The sequence below is a fragment of the Suncus etruscus genome, chromosome 18 (assembly GCF_024139225.1).
Source record: "Suncus etruscus isolate mSunEtr1 chromosome 18, mSunEtr1.pri.cur, whole genome shotgun sequence".
NCBI lineage: Eukaryota > Metazoa > Chordata > Mammalia > Eulipotyphla > Soricidae > Suncus > Suncus etruscus.
In genome coordinates, this window is record NC_064865.1 from 2574809 (window position 1) to 2593731 (window position 18923).

Genomic DNA, 18923 nt, shown 5'->3' on the forward strand with positions numbered 1-18923 from the left:
ACCGGTCTTGGATTCCTTCCGAGAGCACACCGGTGGAGGGGCCCTCGAACCACGTCCTCACCTTGGTGGGGAGGGTGACTAACAGCCGGGGCCTCTTTTTGCTGGGCAGAGGGAAGAGGGAGACGAAAGAAATGTGGGGTGGGGTGGGAGGGTGTCAGCTGGAAGCGCCCGACTGACTTCATTTGTGCCACACACATGGGCATTGCAGCCTTGTGCTTCCTCAGGCCTCCAGCTGCCTGGGGCTCAAGTTGCAGTGAGCAGGGTGGGGGTCTGGGAGAGGTGAGAGGCCAGAATGGGGGGGTCAAAAGAAACGGAGCGGCTCTTGGGCCAAGGGCTGAGGGCAGCGCAGCGGCAGGGGAGCCAGACATGGGCAGCTCTCCCAGGGAGTGAGCAGCTACTGTAACTTTTTTAAATTAAGACAAAAAGCCTTGAAGAAAATGACTTTATTTTTCTAAGTGTAACCTCAGTATTTATGTAATTTGTACAGGGGCCGAGCCCTACCGCCCCTCTTCTACCCACTTTGGGGTAGGCCTTGAGGGTAGGCCAGCATAGGGGGAGCTCTTTTACCCTGTCTCAGAGCCTACCTTCACCACCTATGTCCAGAAGGGGAGCTCTTTCAGAACCGGGCGGCAGTTGGGGTGCAGTTTTATTAACCCCTCTGCCTGCCCGCCTGCAGTCGGAGCATGCTTGCTTCTGGGATTAGGTGAAGGGGTGGAGGGAGTTTTTACGCACAGCCCAGTCACCAGGGGCATGATTTGCCTACGTGTTTGAGAGCCCCAACCTCTAACCCCATTGCTATCTTGCCCCAGTTTGGGGTGCTCTGATGGAAGTCACCGTCCTGGGCTTTCTCCTGCAGGTAGCTGGAGCTTACAGGTGACTGAGGCGGCGAGGGCATGGCAAATCCGGGGCCAGGGAGTAGGGGAGCTTGGGTCTCAGGTCTGTAACTGCCCAGCCCCTTTCTCTGCTCTTGTTTCACTCCGCGATCACTCACTCACTCAGTCACTCACCCCCCACTCCCCGCACCCCAGGAAGGAGACCTTGATGAATCGCTCCTTCCCATAAGACAGACAGACCCAGTGAGTGAATCAGGCAAAGTGCTTCTGTTGTGTGTCGTGTGCGCGTGGCCTCGGGAGAACATGAGCACGGCAGGGATAAGATGGCGTTTTCTATGTGTAGCGACCCTTGGTGTTTCCCTTCCTCGGTGGCTCTGGTATGTGTGTGTGTGTGTGTCTGTGCGTGCGTGCATGTGCGTGTGAGTGTGTGCATGTGAGCACGAAGCTCATGCACGTGAGTGTGAATGTGGGGTGTGTGTGTCAGTGGTTTCTACTTCCCCTGGGGAAACTGACCCAGGCATAGTGGACATGGTCACAGTCCTTATGTACAGAGCTTTCTTTTTTGTATTGAAGAAAAATACTCTTTCAATAAATGTATCATTTTTGTGCACAGACCTGTGGGGTCTTCGCCTTCATTTTCCTATTGTGGGGAAACCGTCGGAAATGCGGCGGGGCCACACACACACACACCGCCCCCGAACGACTGATCTGAGGAACACGTTGGTTGGCCTGCCTTGAGACTTTGGGCTACTGAGCAGGGGACTTCAGAGGTGGGTGGGGGCGTTCGTGATTTTGTGGGGCCACACAGCGGTGCTCCGTGCTCAAGATCACGCCTGTGGGGGCTGGAGAGAGAGCATGGAGGTAAGGCGTTTGCCTTTCATGCAAGAGGTTATCGGTTCGAATCCCAGCGTCCCATATGGTCCCCCGTGCCTGCCAGGAGCAATTTCTGAGCATGGAGCCAGGAGTAACCCCTGAGCACTGCCGGGTGTGACCCAAAAACCAAAAAAAAAACAGATCACGCCTGTGGCATGCGGGGTGCTGGAGGGCGAACCCCTGAGCAAGGCAAGTTCCCTGCTGCGGTAGTCTCTCCCTTTCGCCCCGGCCACGAACTCTCTATTATTTATGTTTTGGTGTTGGGGTCCCACCCGGCGGCGCTCAGAAATCGCTCTGGCAGCTCGAGGGGGTCCCCATGGGATGCTACGGGATTCGAACCCTGTCCGTCCGTCCGTCCTCGAGCGTGCGAGGCCAACGCCTGCCTCGCGCGCTCCTGGACCTGGACCGACTCGGCCAACAGCCCAGGCCCGGGGCAGGCTTAACCGGAAAGGCGGCAGCCCGCTCGGATCCCCGCGGAAGGCCCCGGGCACCCCGCGGGGGCCGCGAGGCGGGGGTCGGAGCCACAGGCGCGGGGGCCCCGCCAGCCTCAGAGCGACGCGCGAGATAACGGCTCGCGGGCTGCGCGCATGCGCCCCGCCCGGTTTTCCACGCTCCGCGCCGAAGCGGGCCTCGCCGGGACCCGTAGCCCGGGTCCGCGCGTGCGCACTCGGCGGGGCCGGAGGGGAAGGGCGGCGAGGCGGAGGCGGGGCCGGTGAGCTCGGGCCCGGGGTAAGAAGCGGCTCCGCGCCCCGCCCCGGCTGCCCCTCTCGTCGTCCCTGCCCTCCCGCGCCCAAGACGCTGCGGGGCCTGGGCCCAAGGCCGCCCCTTCCGTCCCGCCCCGTCCGGGCTCCCTCGGCCCTCTCCCTGCCGGACCCCGCAGCCGTGCAGCCCGGCGGCCCTCCTCGCCTCGCCTCGCCTGTCCTGTCCTCTCCTGTCCTCTCCTTTCCTCTCCTCTCCTCTCCTCTCCTCTCCTCTCCTCTCCTCTCCTCTCTTCTCCTCGCCTCGCCTCGCCTCGCCTCGCCCAGCAGCCCCGCTCCCTCGCCCCGCAGGTGCCCGGTGCCGTGGGTCCGCCCCGAAGGGCCCTTCGCCCGAGGCGGTGTGTGGGGCCCGTGGCCTGCCGAGCCCCGGGCGGGCATCGCGACGCTCTGGCCGCGGAGACCCAGGCCCGGAGGCGGGCAGGGGCCCAGGGCCGCAGTCCGGGGCTCCGGCGTTGCCGGCCTCCTACACGCAGCCCGCCTCCGCGCCACGCCTCGCTCGCTCCCCAACTGCACGGCTGGACGGACCCCAAGCCCCGCCGAGTGCGAGTCCCAGGCCAGAGTGCCCCGAGGACGCCGCGCCATGTCCCGACCTCCTTCCGAAGCAGTGTGTATCTGTCACTCTAGTCTCTTGCTTATTTTGTCTGGGTTCAACTTCTCACACACACACCCCCCCCCCAACGTTTTTTGGTCTCGGTTTTTGAGTCACACCCGGCAGCGCTCAGGGCTCCTCCTGGCAAGACGCTCAGAAATCGCTCCTGGCAGGCTCAAGGGGGGACCCTCAGGGAGGCCAAATGGGATTCGAACCACCTCCACGCTCTCTCTCCAGCCCCTGTCCTCCCCCACTTTTTGTACTAGCTCACCGGTCTCTTCCCCTAGCCTCTTGGTATTTTTTTTGTTTATTGGTTGGCTTCTGAGCCACACCTCGCAGTGCTCAAGGCTAACTGTGTTGTTCTCTGGGACACTCCTGGATGGTGGAAGCGGGGTGAGTGGGGGTCCTCTGCTTCCGGACCATAGGACTTGGCTGGACATTGAACCCCAGTCTGCAAGGCCAGCTCCTACTCACGATGCCACTGATCAGACCCCTCTCCCTAGCCTCTTTGATCTGTTTTCTGCCTCCTACTTTCCTTTCCACTTTCCAGCTTTACCTAATTTATATCAAACCACCCCCCATGCCTCCCATTGACCTGTCTCACTAGTTCTCACTATAGGCAGCTATTCTTTATCCTTTGCAAGGTCATCCTAACAATGATTCAAGTATCTCTTTGGTTCTCTGCTAGTGAGTCACTTTTCGTTCCCTTCCCTCCCCTCATCATCTCTCTCATAGCCTTTTTGTTACAATTTTTTTTATTTTCCGTTTTGGTTTATGGGCCCACTCAGAGATACGTAGGGCTTACTTCTGGCTCTGCAGAGATCACTGCTGGTGGGGCTGGGGCACTCTATGCGGTGCTGGGAATTGACCTGGGGCTGGCTATATGCAAAGCAAACACCTTAACCCCTGCACTATCTCTCCAACTCCAAGTCCTTCTGTCGTTAGTACTGCCCATATATTTCATTAGTTATGACTAGTTCTTATATTTAGTTACTTTTTAATGTATTCTTGGACCACACCTGGTGGTACTCAGGACTTACTCATGGCTCAGCACCTAGGTATCACTCCTGGAAGGGCACAATGGATCATGTGTCTTGGGTCTGCTACGTGTAAGGCAAAGGCCTTACCTGCTGTACTGTTTCTCCAACTCCAGTTGTCTTTAATTTTTTAAATTTATGTATACTTTCTGGATATACCTGGTGCATGCACAGAGCTTACTTCTGACTTTATGCTCTGGGATCAGTACTGGTGGGACTTGGGGGGGAGAATATATGATACCAGGGATCAAACCTTGGCCATCATGTGCAAAATAAGCTCGTTACCCACTCCCCTGCTCCTCTGACTCTTTCCCTTCTTTTCTCTGGTCTGTGTTCAGGAGGGATACCCTCCCCAAGCCCCATGGTATTCAAGAATCACATGCAGTGCCTTGAATTTCTACCTGGGTTTGGTCAGGATGCAAAGCAAGAACTTTACTTACCTCCTCTATTATGTCTCCAGTATTTCTCTATTTCCTCCTTTTCTTCCTCCTCCTTTTTTTTATTTTGGGGAAGGGTGGTTGTGTCACACCCAGTTGAGCTTAGGACTTACTTCTGGTTCTGTGCTCCAGGATCACTTCTGATGGTTCAGGGGGACCCTACGTGGTTCTGGGGATCTTACTGGTGTTGACTGAATGCAGGGCAAGATTCTTGGCTGTGTTACTCTCTAGCCCCTCGATTATCCCCCATGCAGCCACCATCTTCTATTTCTTTTCTTTTTTTTTTGTTTTTTTGAGTCACATCCGGCAGTGCTCAGGGGTTCTTCCTGGCTCTATGCTCAGAAATCGCTCCTGGCAGGCTCAGGGGACCATATGGGATGCTGGGATTCAAACCGCCATCCTTCTGCATGCAAGGCAAATGCCTTACCTCCATGCTATCTCTCTGGTTCTATTTTCTATTAACTCTCTTTATTTCAGTCACACTTTTTTTTTTTGTTTTGTTTTGTTTTTTGGGCCACACCCTGTGACGCTCAGGGGTTACTCCTGGCTATGAGCTCAGAAGTTGCTCCTGGCTTCTTGGGGGACCATATGGGACGCTGGGGGATCGAACCGCGGTCCGTCCTAGGCTAGTGCAGGCAAGGCAGGCACCTTACCTCCAGCGCCACTGCCCGGCCCCTCAGTCACACTTTTTGTTTTTGTTTTTGGACCACACCTAACAGTGGTCAGGGGTTACTCCTGGCTTTGCACTCTGTAATCACTCTAGGCGGGCTCAGGGAACCAAAGGTATTTCAGGCATTGAACCTTAATAGGGACCGGAGAGATAGCACAGCTTGTTTGCCTTGCAAGCAGCCAATCCAGGACCTAAGGTGGTTGGTTCGAATCCCAGCGTCCCAGGTGGTCCCCTGTGCCTGCCAGGGGCTATTTCTGAGCAGATAGCCACGAGTAACCCCTGAGCACCGCGGGTGTGCCCCAAAAACCAAAAAAAAAAAAAAAAAAGAACCTTAATAGGCCACATGCAAGGGGAGTTGTATTATCTCTGGCCCTTATTTTTTACTATTCTTTATAAAGAATAGATGAATAGTAATGCTCAAGGCATACTCTTGGCTCTGCACTCAGAAATCACTCCTATGGTTGCTTAGGAGACTATATGGGGTGCCAGGGATCAAACCTGGTTGGTTAGCTGTGTGCAGGACAAGTGCCTTACCTGCTATAATAATGCTTCAGCCCCACTTTTTTTTTTTTTGGTTTTTGGGTCACACCAGGCAGCGCTCAGGGGTTACTCCTGGCTCTATGCTCAGAAACGCTCCTGGCAGGTTCAGGGGACACTGTGGGGTGCCATATGGGATTCGAAACACCGTCCTGCATGCAAGGCAAACACCTTACCTCCATGCTATCTCCCCGCCCCTCAGCCCCACTTTCATAAATCTTAACATGCGTTTATTCTATTCTCAGCCTTTTCTGTTCGACCTCTGAATTTGATCAGGTGACCTACTTGTTCTGTCCACTCCCTCAAAATCCTGCTCCCTCAGTGCCATTCCCTCATTCCCACACTAAGTCTGTTTTTCTCCCCTGTCCCAGGAGGTCAGCATGGTGGGAGAAAGGTGCTCCAGGGAGCTCATGGTGGTATCCCTGGGCCCACAGTTGAAGGCAGTTCCTGAAGAACTCATTCGACAGCGCTGTGGACCTTCTTTGTACACTGAGTACCTGGTCAAATGGAGTGTCTCTAAATGTAGGGAAGCTGGCAGAGTGGGTGCAGAAGAAGGCAAGGCAGAGTACATCTTCATGTGGCTCTCTCCCCTTGAGGTCTATGCCAACTGCTACATGCTGATAAACAAGTGGGCGCTGTCACAGGTATCCCAGCACGAACCAATGGGGGGTTCAAGAAGCTTTCTCCACGATCCAGACAACTTGGCCATAGGAGAGATGGAGGCCGACGTGAGGGCACTGGTGCGCAGGGCCACCAGGCAGCTGGCAGAAGGCAGCACGTCAGGCCACACCGCTGCGCTGCTCCACACCGTTCATGTGCTCAGTGCCTACGCCAGCATCGGGCCCCTTGCGGGGGTCTTCAGGGAGTCAGGGGCCCTGGACCTGCTAATGCAGATGCTCTGCAGCTCTGAGTCTCAGCTCCGCTGCAGTGCAGGCAAGATGCTTCAGGTCCTCGCAGCCCGTAGCACTGGTAAGCCACTTCAGGCCAGGAAGGAAGCATTGGGAAGGAGGGGTGTCTCCAGGAGTCAGCACAGAAGAGAAAGGGACTTCTCACTCAGTAAGAGCTCTAGAGTGGGGAGAGCCCTGGTGAGACTACAGCTAGAAAGGTGCTTGCCTTGCATGAGCTACTGACCCAGTTCAAACTCCAGCATCCCCTGTAGTCCCCTGAGTACTACCAGGAGTGATCTCTGAGCGCAGAGCCAGAGGTGATCCCTGAGCACTGCTGGGTGCGGCCTATAAACAAACAAAGTCCTCAGGGTTGCGAGTATAGCACAGTCTCTAGAGCCCTCTTTCTTTCCCTTTGGGGGAATAAGACCCACCTAGAGTGCGCTGACTACCAATTCAGTGCAAAGGAGAACTAGGTGATAACAGGTGGGGAGATGATGTACCAATAGTAACATTTGGTTTGTCTGTTCTCAGTGCAGTGGCAGAGAAAGGAACGGGATGTTTGGCTGTTTATTCACTTACGGGTTTGGGGGCCATACCTAGCCGTGCTCAAAGCTTTCTTTCTTACTATGGACTGAGAGATCCCTCTGGCGGGGTAGTGCTGAGGATTGAACTGTCAGCCTCTTTTACCAGGTTATGCTTTATTTGTTGGTTCTGAAATTAGTTTGGGGAATTGCAGCCAACATTTTTTAAGTACAAAATAGAATCAGAATGCGATAGGACATGTTTTGCATACAGGAGCCAGGTTGTTTTGTTTTGTTTTTCCATACCCGACTGTATTTAGGGTTTACTCCTGACTTTGAATTATCTCTTGACCAGGAATTATTCCTGATAGCATTCTTATGGAATGCTAAGAGTCAAACCCCAGTCAGAGTTAGCAAGTTCCCTATTACTCTAGCCCCAAGTCCAAATTCATTACCCTGGTGGAACGTGGCGCTCTAAGCATCACCAGGTATGGGAATTTTCTGTACCCCTAGTATCAAGTAGTATATGTAGCACTTAGTTTGTGGCATGAAGTATAGTTAGTTTTTGTTCTTTTTTTTGGGGGGGGGGTGCACACCCGGTGACGCTCAGGGCTTACTCCTGGCTATGCGCTCGGAAATCATTCCTGGCTTGGGGGACCATATATGGGACCCGCGGGGGGGAGGGGATGGAATAGAACCACAGTCTGTCCTAGGTTAGCGCTTGCAAGGCAGACTCCTTACCTCTAGTGCCACCACTCCGGCCCCAAATTCTGTTCTATTTATTTATTTATCTATCTATTTATTTAATGCCACATCTGTGATGCTTACAACTTATTCTTGGATCTATTCTGAAGGGATCACTCCTGGCAGGGCACAAGGGACCATATGAGGTATTGGGAATCCAATCTGGGTCAGTTGTGTGAGAGGCAAGTGCCTTATGCATTCTGCTATTGCTGTAGCCCCAGGTTTCAGTTATGTTCATTGTGGGCTACCACCTAATGTGTTCATTTGGGGCCAGAGTGATAATACAGTGGGTAGAACACGTGCATGTAACAGGCTTGGGTTCGATTCTTGGCACCCCATGTGGACCCCTGTGCCCATCAGGAGTGATCCCTGAGCACCACTAGGCATGGCCCAAAAACAAAGTTTGTTACTATGGGTCTTTTACTTTGTTTTGTTTTGCACCCGGCAGCGCTCAGGGGTTACTCCTGGCTCTACGCTCAGAAATCACTCCTGGTAGGCTCGGGGGGGCGGGGGGGCACATGGGATGCCGGGATTCGAACCACCGTCCTTCTGCATGCAAGGCAAACGCCTTACCTCCATGCTATCTCTCTGGCCCCGTTACTATGGGTCTTAATCATAGTCGCTGGTGGAAGGGATAGAGAATTTGGCACGGTAGGGGTACAGTGGTGAGGACTGAGGGGAAGAGACGGACTGGGTGTGGATTGCAGGGAGTCGGGCTCACGTCCTTCTGTCACTGAGCCAGCAAGATGGCATCGAGCAACATATGGACTTTGACAGCCGCTATACCTTACTGGAGCTGTTTGCAGAGACCACATCCTCTGAGGAGCACTGCATGGCCCTTGAGGGCATTCATCTGCCGCAGGTACCTTAGCAGCCGTTGGAGAAATGCTGTGCACCAGGTCATGGGCCTACATTCTGACTGGGCATTAGCTCTCTGCCCAGCTGGGGAGCTTGTAAAAGTGAAGGTTCACATGCCCTCCTTCTCCTTCCCTCCCTCCCCATTTCAGATTGGTTTCCAGGAATCTCTCTGCAGACTCCATTTGAGCATTCAGGGCAGAGGGCGAGGTTGTGAGATGGTTCCATACAGGAGGTTAGTGAGGGAGAAGCTGGGGGGCTAGTGTTGAAGCTCCCCCTGATTGTGTCCTGCAGATTCCAGGAAAGCTGCTCTTCTCCCTGGTGAAGCATTACCTGGGTGTTACCTCCTTGCTGGATGAACTGGAGCGTAGCCCGGAGCCAGGGGCCAGAAAAAAGGGCCGGGGCAAGACCCGGGCGCAGCAGGAGCTGGAGTTCAGCCTGGCTATGGGCAACCTCATCTATGAGCTGATGCGGAACTTAGGCTGGGCCCGGAACCTGGGCGAAGTGGGCCCGGCCCGGCCTCCGAGGCCCGTCCGCTCCATCTTTCAGCCCTGCCTGCCAGGGTCCACCCCTCTGCTCCCCACGGTCACAGTCCCTGCCCGGAGGTCAGGGAAGGCCTTCCGCCAGCGCTCTGAGTTCTTCAGCATGGGTGCGTACGGGCAGTACGTGCAGCGCTTGCTGCAACCAGGCATGCGCGTGAGGATGCTGGACAACTTCGAGGCGCTCAGTGCGGGCGACGAGGGCGAGTTTCAGCAGAGCAACAGCAGTGTGCCCCTCGCGCAGGTAGCCCCCACCCTGCACCCCCAGGGTCACCCTGCTGAGGGAAGGGCCAGGTCTGGGTCAGCCACCCGGGAAAGGCAAGAGGGTGAGTGCCATGTGGAAGGCAGGTAGAGCCAGGTGAACTGTGAGGCGGAGGATGCAGGGCAGGACACACAATTCACAAGGATTCCCATTCGATGGCAGTGACGCCGACTGGGCCGGGAGTATTGGAGCAGACAGTGCTGTAGGCTGTAGGTTAGGCAGGTCTTCAAGTTGGGCCTCAGCATGACGGAAGGGAGCCTTTTGCTGGACAGGGAGAGTGTATCAGGTAAAAGCATTTGCCTTGCATGTGGCCAACCGTGGCTCAACCGCTTACTGCATCTGCTCCACTGACCTTTGTCAGGAGTGATTCCTGAGTGCAGTGCTCACAGCTTGCGCCCGCTGTGGGGAGACCCTTCCCTACTCCAGAAGAAGTAAAATTGCTACCTGAGTTTTTCGCAGGCACACAAGTAGTGGTTCGAGCAGGTCGTCTTCAGCCTCAAACGACCCAGCTCAGTCTCCTCTTTCTCCTCCCTCCTAGGTGTTCTGGCTGTCGACAGGCCGCACCTACTGGGTTCCCTGGTACTTGATGAGTATCCTGGGCCCCGAGGAGGTGACGAAGGCTTCACCGGCCTCGAGGCAGGAGTCAGTGACAGCTGTCCTGAGCACAGGTGAGCTTCGGAGGGGATGTGAGCACGCCAGTCTCCAAACAGATTGGGTGGCGCTGGGAGGGAAGCGTGCCCGCTGGCTGCTGAGCCCTGACTGTGTTCCTCAGCACTCCTTCCCTGGGCCTGGAAGCCGGTGGACGGGCTGTGCTCTTTGCCATATCTGCAGCCTGAGCCGCAGAGTACTGAGGGGCCTGGGTACCTGAGCCAGGCAGAGTGGTGGCAGCTGCTCTTCTTCATCAGGAAGTTGGATGCCTCTGAACAGGAGACAATTGTCCAGAACCTTCAGAAGAACCGGGATGAGGTATGGCAGGCCTAAGATACTGGGCAGTGTGTAGGAGGATTAGAGGTGGGATTTTTGCTTTGTCTGCTTTGTTTTGGAGCCACTCCTAAGTTTCTCAGGTCTTATTCCTGACAGTGCTTGGGGGACCATATGTGGTGCCAGGGGTTGAATCCAGATCAGCAGCGAGGTGCACTGTAAATGCACTGTACTACCTGTAAACCCTACAAGTGGGATTTCTTTTACCAGAGGGAGTTCTAGAAGCTGGGGAGATAGAGTCAGGGAGTAGAGCGCATGCCTCACTTGTTTATGCTCCTCCAAGTTTTATTCCCAGCACTGCTTGGCTACCTGACCCCTACACATTGCCGAGTGTGGTTCCTGTTAAAAAAAATCTCAGCCGTAGGCCAGAGCTAAATACAGCAAGTACATGTGGCTGACCCAGGTTCGATCCCCTGCATCCTGTATGGTCTACCGAGCCCTCCAGGAGCACAGAGCCTGGAGTAAGCCCTGAGCATGACTAAGTGTGACCCCAAAACAAATAAAATAACCAGCAAAGGGCCTGAGGTGGTTGGAGCTGGAAGTCAGGGTTATAGGAACCTGCTGTGGGAGGGTCAGTGTATGGAAGGGATATAAGGCATATACCCAAGGGTGGCCTCCTCCACGTGCCTCGCCCAGAGACCTTTGTGCCTGCTTGTTCCTGTTGACAGACCCTGGGTGACGGGGCCCTGGGCGAACTGGCTGTGCCCATGGAGATGGCGAAAGGGCTGCTGCAAGTGCTTGAGGATCGGTTGGAGGGCACCACCCTCAGCGACCTCCTCGGCTCACAGATCTACGCCAAGTATGGACACCTGCCCAGTGCGCTAGGCAGCTCACCTTCACCAAGCCACTCCTGTACCTCAGATCCACAAGAGGAGAGTCATGCCCAGGCCCCTTCTTCCAAGGGCGATGATGCTGAGTCCTCTGCAGCAAAGGCCGAGGACCCGGCAGCAGAGATAGAGGCTGCTGCTACGGGACAGACTGTGCCTCCCGTGGCGCAGAGTGATACTCAGCTATTTGAGCAGCTCGTGGTGTCAGAGGGGATGACTCTGCCTCCTGATGTGGAGCTGACTGTCAGTGGTGAGTCAGAAGCCTGGAGGGGATGGCTTGGCCTTCAGAGCCTTTCAGCTTCGCTTTGCACTTGTGAGGCCCTGGGTCTTGATCCCTGTTTAGAAAGAAACCTTGTTTGTCTTGGAGGTGCCGCCTTCTTTGGTTCCCTTTCTTTCCCATTGTTGTGATGGCCAGAACTGGCACACGTCAGGCCATGGCTTGTAAGCCATGCTGGGGCTTGCACCTTTACTGGTGCTCAACACGCTATGGAAGGCCAGAGGTCACACACTTCATTGGGATTCCCAATATCATACATGGCGGCGCCACTTGGTTTGTGCTTAGTGTGTGGGATGGCCCAGGGACCAAACTCTCTCTGTTACATGCTCTACTGCTGAGTTGTCCTCAGGTTCTCTGCAAATATTTTTTTTGGAATGGGGGTAACTATATACAGCAGCACTCAGGTCTTACTCCTGGTTCTGTGCTCAGGGATCATGCCTGGAACCATATGGGATGACAGGGATTGAATTCAGGTCAACTATGACCAAGACGAGCATCTAGCTCTCTGCACTATGACTCTGGCCTTTTCAAATTCTTTTTTACCTTCTTTTTCTTCTATTTCAGAAATGGTCAGAGATTTCCAAGCTCATGACTCACACAGCAAGCTGGATCTGAATGCGGCAGTCATAGGGGCCACCTTTAAGATCTCTTACCCGGACACCAGCACACAGATAGTAGGACTCTCTGTGCTCTCTCTGGCTATGGAGGAGGCCACAGACCACGACCGCCCTCTCGTCCATCTAACTGTGAGGTTAGAATGGTGGGGAGGGAAGAGGTTTCGGTTTTTGTGTTTTTTTTCCTTTTGGACCATATCCAGCTGTGCTCAGTTTTTGTTTGTTTGTTTTTAATTGAAGCCAGTGTGAATTACAAGTCTTTCAGTCACATAGTATCTCAGGCACATAGTGACAGTGCATTAGGGCCATTCCCACCACCAGTGTTGACCTCTCTCCACCAGAGTTCCCAGCATGCATCCCACACCTCCGGGACTGCTAGTGTAACAGGCCCAGCTTGTTATAGTTTGGGCCTCTTGACTCTATTGTTACTTTTGGTTTGGGTATTTAGATTTAACCTTTTTTGGGGGGAGTTTTGGGCCACAACCAGTGATGCTCAGAGACTATATGGGATGTCAGGGGCTTGGGAGACCCTATGGCACGCCGGGGATCAAACCAAGGTCCGTCCTGGATCAGCCGCGTGAAAGGCAAACACCCTACCACTGCGCTATTGTTCTGGTCCCTAGACCTGACCATTTTTATTTCCATTCAGTGCTCTTGAGACTGCTTGGCACCTGGATCCCATTTAATTATTTTTTTCTTTTCTCAATTTGTAAGAGAACATAGAAATATGAGATAGAACAAGATTCATGTTCTAAGATTCTGTAAAAAAAGGCGGGAGCCTCTACCTAGAAGCTATATATAAAATTAAAAGAAAGAAAAAAGGGGGAACAGATGTGGCTTTTTTTTTTTTTCATAGGTTTAATAAATGGGGAAATTAGGAAATTCCCTTGGCATAAGAGATACAGGGTGTCTCTACCCTTGAAACATACTGTCATAAGACCGACTACAGGCTTTGGGCATGTTAGTTGTCTAACCCCAAAGTCTTTCTTTATGGTCCCAGGAAAAGTTATGCTCAGTCACAGTTGTCAAAGTCAGTCTTCTGTAACTAGAGGTCTTGGCTTTTGTACAGATCCTAGAACAGAGCATCTTGTGATTTCATCTCACCATTAGGTGGTGAGGTAGGGCAACCTGCCCTTAGATCAAGTTGTTGCTGTTTCTTCTTCGTTAGGATGTCATATGAACCTACCCTAGAGCAAGTTGGTGTTAAGAGTTGTATTAGGGCCTCCCCAGTGGGTGGGGGGGGGTAAATTAATTCCTGGTGATGGTGCAGGGAACTGTGCCAGTTCTAAGGTTGGGATCTGTGATCTGTGGTTGGATGGTTGATGTTCGATTAATCAGGGGTTATTTTATTTTTTAGACCTTTTTAGTTTGTTTGTTTGTTTTCGGCCATACCCGGTGACGCTCAGGTGTTACTCCTGGCTATGCGCTCAGAAATCGCTCCTGGCTTGGGGGAACATATGGGATGGGACGGGGTAGGGGGGATCAAACCATGGTTCTTCCTAGGTCAGCCGTGCTCAAGGCAAACGCCCTATCGCTACCCCACCTCTCTGGCCCCAAACAGGTTATTTTAGACTGCGCTCAGGACTCACTCTTGGCTGAGCTCGGGGATCCATATGGGATTTGGGGGGATCCAACCTGAGTTGACTACTTATAATGCAAGCACCCTCCCAGTGGTACTCTATCTTTAGTTTTGGTTTGAGCTTACTGTGGAGTGGGAAAGAAGGAAGGGAGGGAGGGAGGGAGGGAGGGAAGGAAGGAATGAAAGGAAGGAAGGAAGGAAGGAAGGAAGGAAGGAAGGCAGAGAGGGAGGGAGGGAGGGAGGGGCGGGGAGGGGAGGGGAAGGACGGGAAGGAAGGGAATGAAAGGAAGGAAGGAAGGAAGGAAGGAAGGAAGGAAGGAAGGAAGGAAGGAAGGAAGGAAGGAGGGAGGGAGGGAGGGAGGGAAGGAAGGAATGAAAGGAAGGAAGGAAGGAAGGAAGGAAGGAAGGAAGGAAGGAGGGAGGGAGGGAGGGAGGGAGGGAGGAAGGAAGGAAGGAAGGAAGGAAGGAAGGAAGGAAGGAAGGAAGGGAGGAAGGAAGGAGCTTCGAGGTAAAGGAAGCCACTGAGCAGGAGGATGGGACATTTTATTTTTTTTGTTTTTTGTTTTTTTTTATTGGGGGCCACACCCGACAGTACTCAGGGGTTACTCCTGGCTGTCTGCTCAGAAATAGCTCCTGGCAGGCACGGGGGACCATATGGGACACTGGGATTCGAACCAACCACCTTTGGTCCTGGATCGGCTGCTTGCAAGGCAAACGCTGCTGTGCTATCTCTCCGATCCCGAGGATGGGACATTTTAATGCCTCAAAAAATGTTTTTATTTAGTCATCTGAAATGACCAAGTTATTTATGCTTGGGTTTCAGGTATAGGATGTTTCAACAGTGATCCTTTAAACAGTGTCCACTTCCCTTCACCAGTGCTCCTTGACCCCAATTACTTTCCACCAATCAGCCTGAAGCACTTTTTATGCCAGGTGCTGTGCCCACAGCTGCCCATGTATTCTCTAGTCTCCTGTCACCTAAGAGTTAATGCTGACCGGGGGGTGGGGATGGTGAGTTGGGTCATACCCAAACATTGGGAGGCTCATGTGCTAGGAACCAAACTTGGGACTCCCACATGCAAATCATGTACTCCAGCCCTTTGGGTCATCTCCTCAACCTCCTGAAGGACCCTTTCTTTTTCTTTTTCTTTTTTTTTGGAGTGTTGGGTAGGGTGGTGGGGTTTGGGCCACAACAGCAGTGCTCCTATTCACAATAGCCAGAGTAGGGAAACAACCCAAGTGCCCAAGAACAGATGAGTGGATAAAGACACTGGTACACCTACACAATGGAATACCACACAGCTGTTAGGAAAATATTAAGTCATGAAATTTGTTTATACATGGATGGATATGGAGAGTATTATATTGAGTGAAATAAGTCAGAGGGAGAGGGATAGACATAGAATGATTACACTTAATTTGTGGGATATATATTAAAAAATATAATATGGTAGTAATACCCAAAGACAATAGAGAAGAGGTCCAGGAGGACTGGTCACGGTAGGGCACTTAAAACAGAAAGCAGGGAAGTGCAACTAGGGCAGAGAAGGAACCACTATGACAGTGATAGATACTTCTGGACAAGAACTGGGTGCTTCATATTTCGAACTTTGGTATTTAAAAGGTAAGAGGCCAGAGAGATAGCACAGCGGTAGGGCATTTGCCTTGCATGCAGCCAATCCAGGACAGATGATGGTTTGCATCTCAGCATCCCATGTGGATGTGGTCCCTCGAGTCTGCCAAGGGCACTTTCTGAGCGCAGAGACAGGAGTAACCCCTGAGCACCACCAGTGTGACACACCCCTCCGCAAAAGGGTAAATGAGGAAAGAGTGAGTGAGTGAGAGAGAGAGAGAGAGAGAGAGAGAGAGAGAGAGTCTGCCGTAGAAATAGGCAGAGGAGAGGACAAGAAGCCAACTAGAGACATTGGTGGTGGGATAAAGGGATGGGAGTTGGACATTGTATAACTGATTCAGTTATGAACAACTTTGTAACTGTATCTCAAGAGATTCAAAATATTTATTTTTGTTTTGCTTTTGGGCCACATCTGGCGGTACTCAGGGGTTACTCCTGGCTCTGTGCTCAGAAATTGCTCCTGGCAGGCCTGATCAGGACCATATGGGATGCCTGGATTTGAACCAATGTCGGTCCTGGGTCGGCCGCTTGCAAGGCAAATACGCTACCACCGTACTATCTCTCTGGCCCCTCAGAATAAATTTTTTTAATAAATAAACAAAAAATGAAGAATCAGCAGTGTTCAGGGACTATTCCTGGCTCTGTGTCCCAGGGGCCACTCCTGAGGGGGGATGCAGAGTGCTCAAAGAAAGGGAGCAGGAGGAAGACCACGAAGGGGCAGATGTCAGAGGGGGCTACAGCACAAGAGCTCAGTGGGCTCGAGTTGGGCTTGCGCATTGCCGAGACTCCAGCGTGGGGAGCCCCAGTGTGCTATCTCTTTCGTAGGGAGAGCCTCGTGAAGGCTCTGGTGGAGTTGCTGAACAGCCAGGTGGGGAAGAAGATGGTGGTGGTGCTGGCACTGCGCCTCATCTACCTGCTCATGACCAAGCACGAGTGGCGCCCCGTCTTTGACCGTGAGGATGCTATCTATGCCGTGCTGGTGTGCATGCAAGAGTATAAGGCTTCCATCTTGGTACAGCAGGCAGGTCTGGCGGTGAGTGCCCGTGGCCCAGCCATACGGGCTGGTTGGGGGTTGTTGAGCTCAGGGCTTCTGTGGTACTTTGGGCCACAAAAGAGCCTATGGTACTGATGGGTAGAGGGATTTAAAAGATTCCGTTGAACTACCTGGGAGATTACATGCACATTTGGGTGTAAAGAAGAAGGAGGGTACCAGAGATTATACTGCTGGCCAGGTACTTCCCTTTCATGTGACTGACCTTGATTCCATCTCTGGCTGCCTCTACAGTCCCCCAGCACTGCCAAGAATGACCCCTGTGTATAGAGCCTGGAGTAAGCCCAGAACATTGCTGGATGTGGCTCCTGTTACTGAAACTAGCAAAAACCTTACTTCTCCTTTGTTTTGTATCTGCTGCTCAGACAGTTACTTTGGTCTCTGATGGTTCCTGCTGGCCATTCTTGGGGAACTGTTGCCTGGCGAAGCATGTGCACCAGCCCTTTGGATAATCTGTCTCATCCAAGAAGACAGTTTATGAGTGGCTCCTGCATTTAAATGGAGGCAGCATGGCCAGAGGGATAGAGCAGGGTGAAGGTACTTCCTTTGCGTGTGACTGATCCCCATTTGAGCCCAGCATCACATAGGATCCCCTGGATGCCTCCAGGAATGACCCCTGAGTACTGTCAGGTGTGACCCCAAGCCCCCAAATAATAAGAGTAAAGTTGGATCGTATAGAGCAGGGGTCTCAAACTCGTGGCCCGCAGGCCATTTGCAGTCCTCCGTACACCATTTTGTGGCCCTGCCCTGGAGGAATCTTTTTTTTTGTTTTGTTTTGTTTTAGTTGTTCGGGTCACACCCCCCAATGTTCAAGGCTTACTACTGACTTTGCACTCAAGGATCACCCCGACTTTGCCTCCTGTGGCCCCCAGGTCAATTGAGTTGGAGACCCCTGGTATAGAGAAATGTCGAGAGTTGAGCTTTCAGGTGTGTAGAATTTCCCACAGGTGTTTTTCCGTTACCTGGTAAAACACTGATTTCCATAGCGAGAGGACAAAGAAGTGGTTGAGCATTGAATGTGTGAGAACCTAATTGGATCCCTGCAATCCTGCCCCCTCGCTCCAGCACTGTTTGATGTCACTGCTACTGAAGCAGCAAACAAGAAAGATTCCGTCTTCTGCACGGCACCAAGTGATTTTTACCCTTTGATTCCAACGGCATCTTACTAGATTCTGTTGAGACAAAGACAACGTTGCCACTGCCTTGCTGCTCTGAGCTCAGAGGACAGAAAAGGATGCATCAGGGAGCTTCCAGAAGACTTGACTTGGTGTGTGTGTGACACCAGTGGGCATACTTGTGCTCCGGGGATCATGTGCTATGCCAGAGATGGATGGCACAGTGCAAGGCAAAGACCTGGGCTGTCTCTCTGTCTGCCTTCCTAACTTGGACTCCTTAGAGGAGAGCTGGCTGTGGTTATATGTGTTCCACATCACCCAGGCAGGGACCCATCTGCCAGAGTGGATGTGAATTCTCTCAGTAGTCAGTAGCATAGCACCTTTGCTGTGTTTGGCGCAGACCAGAGGCTATTGAGGGACCTGCTAGCAACATTTCCTCCCCAGAGCAGCAAGGCCTTCCTAGTCTAGGCCCTGCTGCTGAAAAGAATTCCACGGGCCACGGCGCTAGTACAGTGACAAAGGCACTTTCACACACAGCTGACCTGGATTTGATCCCCAGCATCTCGTATGGTCCTCTGATGTCTGAGCACCACTGGATGTGGCAAAAGAAGGAAGAAGGAAGGAAGGAAGGGAGGGAGGGAGGAAGGAGAGGGTAGGAACAAGGAAAGAAAGAGAAAGAAGGAAGAAGGAAGGAAGGAAGGAAGGAAGGAAGGAAGGAAGGAAGGAAGGAAGGAAGGAAGAAAGGAAGGAAGGAAGAAAAGAAAGGAAAGGAAAGAAAAGAAAAGAAAAGAAAAGAAAAGAAAAGAAAGAGAAAAGAAAGCATTTCCAGACATTTCAGATGACCTGACCAGAGCAGCAAAGACTCAGTTCCATAGTTTTGCCTCTTGCATTATAGTTATAAGTGATCATCTATAGAATTTAGCTGAAGGAGGACAGAAGTGCCTGGAGAAAGCTGCCTGAAGGGACCCACACACCACACCAGGGTTGTCCTCAGGGTCTCCATTTCCATAGGAGGCAAATTCTCAGGGATCAAGCCTTTTTCCAGGAGAGGTAGTTTGCACTCATGCCAGTGTCTCTTTCTTGTTACCTTGTTATCTGTAGCCCCTCAAAGAGTTGTTCTGCCACCAGGGTTTTTATCCTCTTCAAGTCTAATGGACTCTGCTTGAGAGACACCCAGGGACCTGGTTGAGGAGACTGGGTAAAGGCCTACCTATCATGGAGGTGCTGAGTGAGAGGGAAGGGGACAGGGACTTTGGGCAAAGGGAGTCCAGAGCGGGCCCAAAGACCAGTTAGGGCAAGATAAG

The 18923-nt window shown here is 52.7% G+C and overlaps 1 protein-coding gene across 1 annotated transcript in view; it reads left to right on the forward strand.

Moving 5' to 3' along the window:
• The first annotated feature begins 6087 nt into the window (after window positions 1-6087).
• Window positions 6088-18923, forward strand: part of CUL9 (cullin 9) — a 37188-nt gene continuing 24352 nt past the window's right edge. The window contains exons 1-8 of the mRNA XM_049765546.1: window positions 6088-6703; window positions 8594-8748; window positions 9036-9524; window positions 10081-10210; window positions 10315-10508; window positions 11192-11600; window positions 12192-12378; window positions 16279-16486. Coding sequence (XP_049621503.1) covers window positions 6115-6703; window positions 8594-8748; window positions 9036-9524; window positions 10081-10210; window positions 10315-10508; window positions 11192-11600; window positions 12192-12378; window positions 16279-16486 — 2361 coding nt within the window. The 5' untranslated portion in view covers window positions 6088-6114. The remainder of the gene's footprint in view (window positions 6704-8593; window positions 8749-9035; window positions 9525-10080; window positions 10211-10314; window positions 10509-11191; window positions 11601-12191; window positions 12379-16278; window positions 16487-18923) is intronic.